The sequence below is a fragment of the Equus quagga genome, chromosome 11 (assembly GCF_021613505.1).
Source record: "Equus quagga isolate Etosha38 chromosome 11, UCLA_HA_Equagga_1.0, whole genome shotgun sequence".
In the NCBI taxonomy this organism is placed as follows: domain Eukaryota; kingdom Metazoa; phylum Chordata; class Mammalia; order Perissodactyla; family Equidae; genus Equus; species Equus quagga.
Window position 1 is genome coordinate 108,245,346 of NC_060277.1, and position 12,165 is coordinate 108,257,510.

Sequence of the window (12,165 nt, forward strand, 5' to 3'; positions counted from 1 at the left end):
GGGGTTCAGCAAGGGTTCACGCTGGGAGTCAGGGAAGCCGGAGTCTCCACTGGTGTTGGAAATCTCCCGACACTAAGCTCCAGACACTGAGCTCGTGGAAGCAGCAAGCCCGCGCCTCGCGGACGATTAGAGAGCATCTGGCACCCCCTGCTGGCCGTGGAGGCTCCCGCACGCTCTTGACGTCCCCTTTCTCAGTCGGCCTGGAGGAAGCTCATAAAAGCCCAGAAGAGCTAATAAAAGTGTCCTCGCCCGGTGTGCATGACCGGCGGTCAGGAGCCCTCGTTACCAGGAAATCCTTGCTGTTCTCCACCCTGCCCCCGCCCCTTTGTTACAGAGTCTTCAGGTATGGGTAGATGAGCGAGTGTTGAAGCAGTCACTCATCAAGTCCTTCACTCCCTCACTCCTTCGCCCACTCACGGCCACGGGGATACAACAGCGGACAAAGTTCCTGCTGAACTTGGGGTGCAGGGGAACGGTCAAGGCGAACGCTAAACTCTGGTTGTTATCAGCACATAGATGGTGCTTGGGGAGTGCGCCCAAAGAGAACTAATGAGCTAAAGAAGAGCCCCACGGAGTGAGTCCTGGGGCTCCGGTGGTCAGGGGTTGGGGAGAGGAGCTGGAACAGCAGGGAGAGAGGAGGAACAGCCAGTGGGGCAAGCCAAGAGAAGAAGGCACTCCTCAAACGAGGGAGAGATCTGCCCGTCCACACCGGTGCTAAGCCAGGAGGCTGACGCCCTCTGAACAACATGGGAATTATATGGCCTGGACCGGAGGAGCTTTGGTGGGGGTGGGGAGACTGGGACCTATTTGGAGTGGGTCCCAGAGAGACTGGGAAGAGGGGGCGGCTACAGAAGATTCTTTGGAGGATTTCTGCTGTAAAGGGACCCACCAGAGAAACGGCTGACCGCTGGGAGGAAACGTGAGGTCAGGAAAAGCATTCAGAAGATGAAACGTATTTCAGGATGCTTTATGCCCTGCCCGGGGAGAGAGAAGAGCAATGATGAAGGAGAGATGGGCAATGGCTGGATCCTGTTCTTGGGCGGGGGGTTCAGGACCCAGGGCCACTATATGTACATAGACGGGGCCCCCTCAGCAGGTGGGTCTCACGCGTGTGCACCGAATTCCGCAGGCCTTTGATAGATGATGGTGAACTGACATTTGTGCAAATGGCACAAGGGGCCGAACCCTGACCTGGCCCCCAAGGGGCACACGGCCGAGCTGCAGTCAGGCCGATTGGGATCCGGTGTCTGCTGGAGCACACGCCCCACAGGGGCCCACATCGTGGTGGGTTTGGCTCCCTGTGTCTCATGCACTGGAGCCAGGCCTGGCACATCACTGGTGCTCAATAAGCATTTGCTGATGAACAAATGCCTTACACAGAGTAGGCGTAGGAGTGAATCATCATGTCGCCACCTTCCATCTACCAATTCCCTGCTCTTTCTGGCTTTGTCGTACACAACAAACTGAACTTCAGCTGCAGTTAAATTACGTCCACAAGCCACACAGCTGACTGTTGCTGGAGGAAAGCCACACTTCCAGTTCATGAGCACAGCCTTGAGTGGGCCAGCCCCCGCGCTGCCCTGCCCTGGTCCAGGCACTGTGTGGTTTCATCCATTCCTCCCCCGTCTCCCCTCCCTCCCCATCCTCACTCCAGCCCAGGACCCTTCATTGGGAAACAAGCAATCAGATGTCCACCACCTCCCTTTGCCCTCTGCACTGCCCCCTGCCCCTCCCTCCTGCCACCATGACGGAGCTGCCGGCTCCCTTCTGAGGTGACTCCATATTCGTGCACTAAATCCTGGCCCCTCTCACCTCCCCCAGGACATCACCCCAGCACAGCTTCCTCTATTCCCTGAATCACCAAATGTTTCCTCCTTCCAGGATCATTTCTGTCGGCACACCCACGAGATGTTATTTCTCCCGTCTGGACACCCCCTCTGTTGACTGTCTTTTTCTAGCTTCTATCCCATTTTGCCACTTCCCTTTAAAGTAAAACTCCTCAAAAGGGATGTCAGTACTTGCTGCCTCCCCTCATTCTCTCTTGAACCCACCACAAGCAGGCATCTCCTGCCCCCAACTCTTGTCAGAGTCACTGGTGAACTCAACCTGGTTAATGCAATAATCTGGGGCTCGGCAAACTCTTTCTGAAAGGACCAGGTAATACATATTTCAGGCTTTGCAGAGCTCACCATCCCTGCTGCAACTATTCCGCTCTGCCACTGTAACTCGAAAGTAGCCACAGGCAAGTCGTAAACAAATGAGTGTGGCTGTGTTCCAATAAAACTTTATTCACAAAAACAAGTGGAGGGCCAGATTTGGCCCATGGGCTGCAGTCTGCCAAGCCCCTGAATAATCGCTTCCTAGATTTCATTTTGTTTGAGTTCTCAGTAATAGTTGGCACATGTGATTCTCCCTCCTTCTGGAAGCACATTCTTCATGTGGGGTCTGAGACTTCACTCACTTTTTTTGGTTCCAGGGCTCAGTTTTCAGACTTCTTCTGTTCTCTGTCTACACACGTCCAATCTCCCGGTTTTCAGTGCCATCTACACGCTGAGGACTCCACAGTTCACATCACCAGCTTAGACCCTCTCTCTTGAGCTCCGCACATGGATGTCCAGCGCCGTTCGGTGTCTCCCCTTGGACATCCAGCAGAAGCCTTGAACTGACTCCAGCTCTCCCCACAAGCCTGCTCGGTCCACCACCTCTTGCCTTTTCCTGTTCTTAACTGGAAGCTCCATCATCCAATTGTTCAGAAATCCTTGTCTCTTCTCCTTCTGTCACACCCCACATTTAACTCATTAGCAAATTCTCCCAGCTCTACCATTCAAATGGAACCAAGAGAGCAAAGGCTTCTCGCCACTGCCGCCCCTGGTCCAGGCCACCACCGTGTCTCACCTGGATTACTCAGTCTCCTTTTTGTGGTTTTGTGCTTTCCCCCTTTCAGATTACTCTCAGCACAGCATTCAGCACAACTCTCCCAAAACTCAAGTCACCCTTGTCCCTCCTCTGCCCCAACCCTCCATGGCTGCCATCTCATTCAGATTGACAGCCAAGCCCTTGAGGGTTCTAGGTGATGTGGGCCCAGTTGCTGCTTCGACCCATCTCCCATCTTCCTGCCCCCACCCACTCTGGGACACACGGAGCTGTTTGCTGGTCTTCGTACATGCCAAGCACCCACCCACCCCAGGACCTTTGCCCCTCTTTCCCCTCTTTCTAGAACATTCTTCTCCCTGATCCATGTGATTCACATCCTGTTCTCTTTCACTTTTGCTCACGCATCACCTTCTCATCAAGTCCTTTCCTAATGACCCTATTAAAGTTTCAAACCTCCCCCTGAGTCTCTCTTCCCCGCCTGTTAACCCACTTCATTTTCCACCGTCTGGAGGTGCTCTGCATTTTGTGCATCACTGGTTTTCCTTCCCTACAATTTAAGCTCATGTTGTCTCTCTGCTCACTACTTTATTCCCAGCACAGAGAATGCCGCTGGCACAAAATAACTGCTCAACAAAGACACGTCATTGAAAGACTGTCGCTGCGTGTGTGCCTGCCCGTGCTCACGGCTCAACCTACGCTCCCCGGCTGGTGATGTTAAACATTGTTAATGTTAATGTTAACTAATGTGGAAGTTAATTCACGTCTGGGAGGCGGCAATTCCGTTTCCCCAGCTAATGTCCACAGTTGCGATGTTTCTCAGAGCACGCCCACATCTGCTGTGTGATACCCGGTGTCAGTGCACCACAGATTTCCTGGTCTGTACGTTAACTGGAGACTTCCACACCTCGACAGTCTAGTGGCTGCCAAACTGTTGCAGGCTCCGCTCCGGCTCCTTCTTTCCAGGGGAGGCATATGCTAGTGGCGCAATATTTAGTTTCCCAGCTGGCGCTCCTGGGCGAGGACTCGAGGGGCGTCATCCATCTTTAGAGCTTCCTTGGCAAGACGCCTTTCCTCCTCTCTCCCGCCTCCCTCACCCAGAGGGAAAGAGACTCCTATGCTGGATTCTGCCTTAAACCCGGGCCGCCTGTACCGACGAGCCCTGTGACTCAGGCAAGCCCCTCACCTGTGCTGAGACTTGGTTTCTCCCTGTGCAGCGAGGGGCTGAGCCAGGTCAACCAGGAGGCCCCTTGTGGTTGTCACATTCCCCACCCGCCACTGCCCTGGGCTGCTCCCTGGAATCACAAACAACCCCCAGAAATCAGAGTGGTGCTGGACCCCGGGACAGGAGGCAGCCTTGACCACGGCCAGGGGCTGTGCATCCCAACGGCTCCAGCCGACGAGACACATCACTATTATCATTACTTCCACCGCCTCCCCTCGTGGTTCTGTGCTCAGTGCATCCTCTCCACTCATCGCAGGGTGAGGACCGGCAGACCTGGAGTCTGACTCTTTGCTACCTGCTTTTTTTGGTGACCTTGCTGGACTTAACCTGGGTCTTGATTTCCTCATCTATACGATAGTCACCAGCTTTACAGGGCTTTCAAGAGACTCAGGAGTTCTAAAGGGCTGTGCAAATTTTAGAGATATGTGGAATCCTGTCCTAACACATGACATCATCTAAAATCTAGAAATAATTGTAAACAGAGATTTCCAAGTCGCAGCCACTGGTCCTTTGCTAATTGGCCCTCCAATCAGCATCAGTATTGTAATTAGGGCTGGCCAAATGAGTTTCCTGCCTCTGAGCTCAACCTGCCCCTGGGATGCTGCCGAGGACAGGTGTAGCTTTGCTCCAGCTGCACCACATTTCTGTGCACTGGGTGCAAACAGCCAAGGGAGCAGGTGCAGAGCAGGGGACCTCACCCATCTACCACCCACGGGTCACTCCCAACCCCCAGCCCAGACCTTCGCCCCTCAGGACCCTCTCTTCTGCTGGAGTGCCCGTACCTTGTAGCCCTGGATGTCTCCATTCTGGCTCTCCAGGGGGGGTGGCTCCCACGTCACATCCAGCTGGGTGGCTGTGGCACCGTGCACGGCCACATTGCGGGGCGCTGCCGTGGGCACTGGAGGGCGTGAGGGGTCGTCAGCGTGAGGTGTGAGTGGACTTGAGGGAGGAGGAGGTGGGCTGGGGCGGGCTGGGACCCCTGGTCCCCTATCTCCTCCAGCTGGGCTTCTTGGAGTGGGAAAGGCGTGCTGGGGCTGGAAGGGCAGGTGGTGCTCACCTGCCTCCCCGACAAAGACCTCCTGTGGAGGGCTCAAGGGCCCCTCGCCCACGGCGTTGTATACGCTCATCCGTATCTCGTATCTCCGGTGCTTGTTCAGGTCTGCGGGGCGAGAGTGGGGGAGGGAGAAACACGCAGATGTCAGGTCCCTGCAGGGACAGAGCCAGCATGGAGGGTGGAGGCTGTGGGGGAGCGATGACACACCCCTGCGATTCTACTCCTCCCCGAAGATTCAGGAAAGAAGAGGTAAGAGGTAGGGGGCGGGGGCATGTGCTCCTCCCTGGGACTCTGGACACAGGATCACTCAGGCTGGCTTCCTGGCCAAGAGTGACCATATCGGTCACTTAGAGACTGAAAGTGACCCTACTAATATTTATGCTGGGACAACCAGTGTGAACTGCAATTGGCCCGAGCACTCTGGGTCATAGGTCACTCCTTCCCCACACGGTGGCAGATGCTTGAAACTCCCAGCTGCACCCCCCAGGCCCCATCAATCAGCTCTTTACACAGGGCTCAGCCCTGAAGGGAAGGAGCAAACTGGATGTGAATCGGGGCTGAGAAACCCTGCCAAGTCTGGGGTGCCTGCGTGGAGATGGCTGGACAGAAGCTGGGAGAGAGCAGCTGCAGGAGAAGGGCTCCGATACTCTGGGCTGGGGACGCTGTCCCTCCTCGCGGGGTGGGGTGGGGGATGGCTGAAAGATTCTCCCCACCTCCCTTCCCCACCTTCCCCTCCCAGGTGGAAGTTCCACCCTTCACCTGGAACGTGCGTGGGGGAGTCACCCGAGTTTAACTGGCCACGCAGCCTGTGTGGGCCGTTGGCTGAGGAGGAAGGACAATCCAGTCTCAAACTCGAGCTGCTTCCTAAGCAGGAGGTGCCCTTGTCAAGGCTCTGGGCCTTCAGGAGAAGCGTGGCTGGGACTTTAAACACAGGGCAAGGGCTTGGGGTGGGCATCCAGTGGGAACATTTCCCAGTCCCCAGAGGGAAGATGGGGCTCTGCTCACTCCAGAGGTCAGGCTCAGCCTGGAAGACCGAGCTGTGCTGAAAAGTGCCTTTGATGAGCCAAGATGGGGCAGCCACGATGGGGATGAGAGTGGGACCAGCAGCTCCCCCCGTGGACACCTGTCGTCGTCCCCCTGACACCCAGAGCATGAGATCATAGCCGTTTTCTTTTCTATCCCACACCTGCTGGATGATGGGCCGGAGGAGACCTTCCTCGGTGACCCCCTACATTTTTGTGTGTTTTGGGAAAGTCAAGTGTGCTGAGTGGCCCTGTTCTTCAAGCAGCCTGAGGTGGGCGCACCACTCGGCCGGTGGCCAGGCGTCCTCAGAGGCCCCACTCCCCATCCCTGGGAAGGCGTGGGCCCGATTCGGGGCCGCCATGCAAGGAGACTTACTGTCCAGCTCGTAGTGCGTGAGGCTGGGCCGGCTCAGGTTCCGCATGGAGTACATGGCTACGGGGTGGGGCGGCGGAGGGGGCCAGAGGAGACAGCAGACAGAGGAGGTTAGTACACACACCCCCACTCCACAGAGACCCCGACGAGGCGGGTGGGACGGGAGAGAGGGGGCCTGGCAACACACATGCAGAGGGAAGGAGTTTCCAGATCCTGATGGTGAGTTAGGGGCTAGGACAGGAGTGGGGCGGGCGGAGGAGGCAGCTCCCAGGACAGTGCTGCCCCCGCCCCAGTGTGCACTCATCTGAGGTCACGGGGCCCCTCGGAGCTCAGCATCCCTGGGGGCAGCTCTGCGGGACCCTCCAGTCCCACTGGCTCCCTTGCCTAAGGAGGAGCTCCTGAGAACCACCGTGAAATAGTGGTGTTGTTAACATCCTCCTGTGAACCAGAACCCACTTTACTACCAGGAAATACGACTCTACTATACTCAGGCAATGTAAGATCACAACCAGAAGCACATGTCTGCAAAAAGGAAGAAATAAAAATAACGCAAGCTGTCGGATCAGCCACTTCCGAGTTTTCTATTAATATTCCTTTGCTACGCCTTCAATCACTTTGTCGCCTGCTAACATGCGCTAGAAGACAAGCCACAAAAGGTTTAGGACAACTATGGGAGGAGAAACCAAGACGGGGAGGATCTTAAATTGCTCCTCCTCTCCCGCCAGTCTCTGGTGGGGGGAGCGGTCCCACCACCCACCTGGGGACCCAAATCCTCTGGATGCCTCCCTCCCTGTCCCCTCCATGAGTCAGTCGTGGAGCCCACAGCACATCAGCTCCCACACTGGCCCTCCATTCCATCCCATCCCAGGCCTGTTATCTTGACTCCAACCTCCCACTCTCACCTACGTCACCGCCTCTGGACTCCATCGCCAGCCATAACCGGAAGCCACCAAGGCAACCCTCCAGACCCCAAAGTGCAACCACATCATTCCTCACTTGTGACTATCCCTGGGATGCCCACCTGCTCCTGGCTCTTTCCTTCCTGCTGCAGATGCAGGCTCCATGCCGAGGTCCCCAGGGCAGAACAGGGACCTCCCCGAGGAACCAGAGGGGGCCAGATGGCAGGCTCTGGGATGTGACCGGGCTCAGCTTCTGGTCTTCCTTCCCACCTCAGGCCCTTTGCACATGCTGGGCTCTCCCCTTCCCTTTGGACTGATAGACTTGGAATCATCCATCAGTGTCAGTGGCACAGCCATGCCCCAGGGAAGCCTTTTCTGACCCCAGTTTAGACTCTCCTGGAACATGTCCTTCACAGCTGTCATGACAACAGTCTTAGACATCTATCTCAGGGTTTACTTCTAGAACACCTGGCTCCTCCTCCAGCCTGCAAACTCGGAGAGGCCGGGGACCCTGTCTGTCCTGTTCACTGGCGTGCCCCCCCAGTGTCTGGGGACATGCAGAAGGTGCTCAAGAAATACTCTCTCAGGGATGGAATGGGACAGGGCGAGAGGCGCACACGGGGGAGGGCGGCTGGGCTTCAGGTTAGAGCGTTTCAGGAAGCTGAGAGCTTCAGGGCAGGGAGGCCAGCGAGCCGGCCCCACCCCCCTCACTCCCGAGGACGTCACTCACAGGTAAGCTCCGCCCACTTGGCCCCGGGGTTGTTGATGCCGCGCAGCGTGAAGCCCCTGAGGCCCTCGTAGAGCAGCTCCCGGTACCGGATCCGGAAGCCCAGGAGGATGCCATTGATCTTGTCCTCCGGTGGTGGCTGCGGGGACCGGAGTGGGGGATGGGGAGGGGCCGGGACCACCGCGGCTCTCCCGCTTCTACGTGCTCCTCCCTTCCTCCCCATCCTGCCTCCTGCGGCCCCAGAGCAGGGACGGAGTCTCAAGCAGGAAAAGCAATCAAAACGGCACTGAGCATTATTAATTTACAGAGCATTTCCAACCCGGTTATTTCCTCCCTGCCGGAATTCCGTAGGAGGCAAGGAAGGACAAAAATCACCATGCCATCCCCGCCGAACCGAGCAGGAAAGCGAGGCTCAGAGAGGGTGAGGAACGTGCCCAAGGTCACACAGCATCGTTGGGGCCCCAGCATGACTCTGGCTCTTCTGAGAGAGCTGGTCCTTGCCTAGGAGCTCCCTCATGTTCACCAGCCTCCCTCGGCCTGCTGATCCCTCTGCCTACCACCTGGCCTACATTTCCTTGAGTTTCCCATGCCAGCTCCTCTGCCTGGAGAAGGGCGCGTGCTCCTGCCTGCCTGTGCTGCCCGCTCGGCCTCTATCCTTCTCTCCTTTGCTGTCTGCTCTCTACACGGCTGAGCAGCAGAACAGGCCTCAGGAGAGGGTGGAAGCCACTTTCTATGATGCCTCTTTTAAAAGACCCGCTGCGCCTGTTCAGCCTTTATTAGCTCCTTAATTGCATCCCTGGCTGCCGCTGGCACCTCCCTGCCCGCTCGGTCCCGCTCTGCTCCAGCCTCGTCCACCAAGGCGCCCAGCTGCACTAGGTCGTTTTCACTCAAGGGCGGCCGGGGCCCGGGGTGTGGGGGTCCCCCTTATTTTCTCTTCAAGGGCTTTCTCCTAGTGGCGGCTGCAGGTGGGTGAAGGTTGGTGCTGCCCCTCTGACCCGGGAAGTGGAGACAGGAGTTCGCGATTCGGGGCCTCTACTGAGCCCAGAGGCTGGCCTTCAGAGGGCACGGGGCGGGGCGTCCTGCTGGCCATCACGGGCAGCCTGGTCCCTAAGATGTGTCCTGCCGTCTTCTTCAGGCCATGGCAAGTGACAAAGAGTGGGCAGCTGGGGCGGAGCAGAGGATGGGGTTCCTCTGTGCCCGGACAATGGGTTCCTGCTCACGGTGACAGGATGGCAGCCCCGTCAAGGCGCAGGTCAGGCGTCCACACCTGTGTTTGTCTCTCTATGAGGAATCCCTTTGCTGACAGTGGGGCTGGGTTTCCTGGAGACTCTGGGGGCGCTGGAAGCCCCGGGGACGTTTCTGTCGAAGGATTCAGCTGACCTAAGGGCACTACGCCCGGTGCCACCCCTTAGTAGCTGTGTGACCTGGATCATTCACATCACCTCTCTGAGTCTGGGTCCTCGCCTGCAGAAGGGGACTGTAGGAGCACCTGCCCCATCTGATTGTCCTGAGCGTGGAATGAGGGGCGTGCAGGTGTGTGTGCACGTGTGTCTGTGTACGATGTGTCTGTGGGGTGTTGCCTTCCTGGTCCCAGCACAGAGCTTGTCTGAGTCCTTGTGGGACACGGGCCCCTCCCTGCCTGCCGGGCCGTACCTGCCATCGGATCAGCACGGAGGTGGTGGTGTGGGGTGTCACTGAGATGATGGTGGGCGCTTCGTCGGGGGCTGGGGAGAGAGGCAGACAGATGAGCTCCGGGGCGGGGGCTCAGGCCCCCTGGGAGGCCACAGGGACCAGATTCTGCGCATACTGGACTGGGGGCAGTGCCAGCGTAAATCACCCTCCATGCCCACTGCCCCAACTTCTGCAGAACAAAGGGCCAGTGTGGAGGCAGAGAGGGGCGCGGACCCTGACCCCAGCCCAAACCCAAGGGTCCAGAGCCTTCTCCCCTCTGTCCCCAGAGCCACAGGCCTCTCATGCCGCTGCTGCGGCTCCCCCACTCCCCTCCACTGATTTTCTGGGGTCAGCCACGAGCTGGGGGACATCGGAGAAGAGACACAGTAGAATGCCGGGCTGGGTGAGGGTGCCTGCACCCGTGGCGAAGGCCCCTCTGGCTCAAACCTCCTTGGGACTCTGCCCAGGGAGGCAGACAAAGGGTCCACAGGCTGGGTGCCCCTCCATCCTGGGGGCCCTCCCCGAGATGAGAACACCCAGTGCTCAGGAAGGGGCAGTGGGCAAGAGAAAGGGACCCAAGTGAGGGGCACTCACCAGCCTGCAGGGTGGTCAGTGGTTCCGACTCCTCGCTGAACTCGCTGTCCCCAATGTCATTGGTCGCCTTCACCCGGAACTTGTAGGATGTGAAGGGCTTGAGTCTGTGGGGGGATCGAGTTCAGTGAACAGAGGTCCCCCTAATGGCCTCGCCCCGCCATCCCTGCCCTGAGAAAGGAGGGCAGGGGTGCTGACACAGAGGAGAACATGGAGTCACAGAAAGAAAGTCTGCTACAACGGGGACACACAGGGGCCAGGCCTCCGGGGTCCTGAGCTCCCAGGCCGGGCCCTTGACCAAGCCAACTTAGAGTACAGCCTCACCTTTAGCTCCAGTTAGAAGCCATAGGTCCCCAAGAGGAAATGCCACGTATTTCCTACCTCGGAGGAACAGGCAGCCGCGAGAGCACCAACAGTGCCCTCTCCGAGCAAGCTCCTCCCCAGGCACTGCCACCCTTGTCTTGAATTTGGTAAACTGCGGAAGGGTCGCGGTTCTCAAGGGTTAACCAGCCCTTCGTCTCTAGGAGCCTCATTTCCTCTCCAGGCAAACATCTTCCTTTTTGATTTATTGGGGATGGAGGGGGGAGCGGGGAGGAGGAAAGCATTGCTCAAAACTCTCGGTCACGTTAACTGGAATATAAAGAATATGACCCACTAGGAATTAAATTGCGGCCAGAATTTCGGAGCGAAGCTCCACTCCCCTGTTAAAGATGGAGAGGAATGCCGCCTGGCTGGGAGGGATCGCTAATGAAGGAGGACCAGCGCTCCCCTAGGGGGGCTTCTGGGCTCCAGAAGTAGATAATTAAGAGGCAGCCCTAACAGGGCTCCAGAGAGACGGGAGGGAGGTTGGGACGGAGCTGGAGGGGATGCGAGTGGACGGGAGGGCTCCTGGGTGGTGGGAGCTGAGGTAGAGGCTTGGGGGGTGCAGCTCCAGGTGTTCTCGGAGGGGGCTGTCCGGGTGGGGAAAGGTGGGCAGAAATGCTGGTGGCCGGCTCACCTGTCCACGACAAAGGCGGAGGCGTTGTGGCTCACAGACGCGGAGTGCAGGGCCCACCGGCCACTGGGCAGCTCGCGAGTCTGCACAGTGTAGTAGCGCACGGGGGACAGGCCGTCGCTCCCCGGCTCCCAGGACAGCAGCACACTGCGGGCCTTCACGTCCTCCTGCTGCACCACCGGCTTGCTGGGGGGCTGCGGGCGGTCTGGGAGGAGGCGGGGTGGAGTGGGAGAACAGGTGAGCCAATGGTGGAGGGAGGTGAGCTTTCTCAAGAAGGGGAAGGAGGGGCTTTGGGCTGAGGCCTGTCACCGGTGCCCCATCCGTCTCCGTGCACGCAGATCCTGGGAACTGACACTTCCTGAGGGCAGCCCCGCTGGGGACGGGCAGTGAGACTAGGAACACCCCAGCCCCTTGCCCCTGCCCGCCACGATGTGAGATGGGACCTGCGCTGCCCCGATCAGGTGGGACGAAGCCCACCTTGCCCTCTTTGGGGCTCTGCTTTACACCCACTGCGTGGCTTCCTTCTCCCGCCCCACGCCCCGATGCACGGCTTCTCAGCCCGAGTGCTGTGGCGTTAGGGGGAGGATCCTTTGATATGGGCCTGCCCTGTGCAGTGAAGGATGCTTGGCAGCATCCCTGGCCTCCAGACACTCTGCCTCCTAGTTGTGAAACCCAAAATGTCCAGACATTGCCCAATGTCCCCTGGGGCGCAAAGCAGCCCCCCGCTGAGAACCACTG

The 12,165-nt window shown here is 58.3% G+C and overlaps 1 protein-coding gene across 2 annotated transcripts in view; it reads right to left on the reverse strand.

The window, feature by feature from the left end:
- The window catches only part of SDK2 (sidekick cell adhesion molecule 2), a 273,296-nt gene that overhangs the window by 32,617 nt on the left and 228,514 nt on the right, over window positions 1–12,165 (reverse strand). Inside the window, exons 30-36 of one of the 2 annotated variants that reach the window (XM_046677438.1) lie at window positions 11,431–11,632; window positions 10,437–10,540; window positions 9,825–9,895; window positions 8,175–8,310; window positions 6,549–6,605; window positions 5,154–5,255; window positions 4,879–4,994 (exon numbers count right to left, since the gene is read on the reverse strand). In XM_046677438.1, coding sequence (XP_046533394.1) covers window positions 4,879–4,994; window positions 5,154–5,255; window positions 6,549–6,605; window positions 8,175–8,310; window positions 9,825–9,895; window positions 10,437–10,540; window positions 11,431–11,632 — 788 coding nt within the window. The remainder of the gene's footprint in view (window positions 1–4,878; window positions 4,995–5,153; window positions 5,256–6,548; window positions 6,606–8,174; window positions 8,311–9,824; window positions 9,896–10,436; window positions 10,541–11,430; window positions 11,633–12,165) is intronic. The other variant, XM_046677439.1, reaches the window with a different exon arrangement.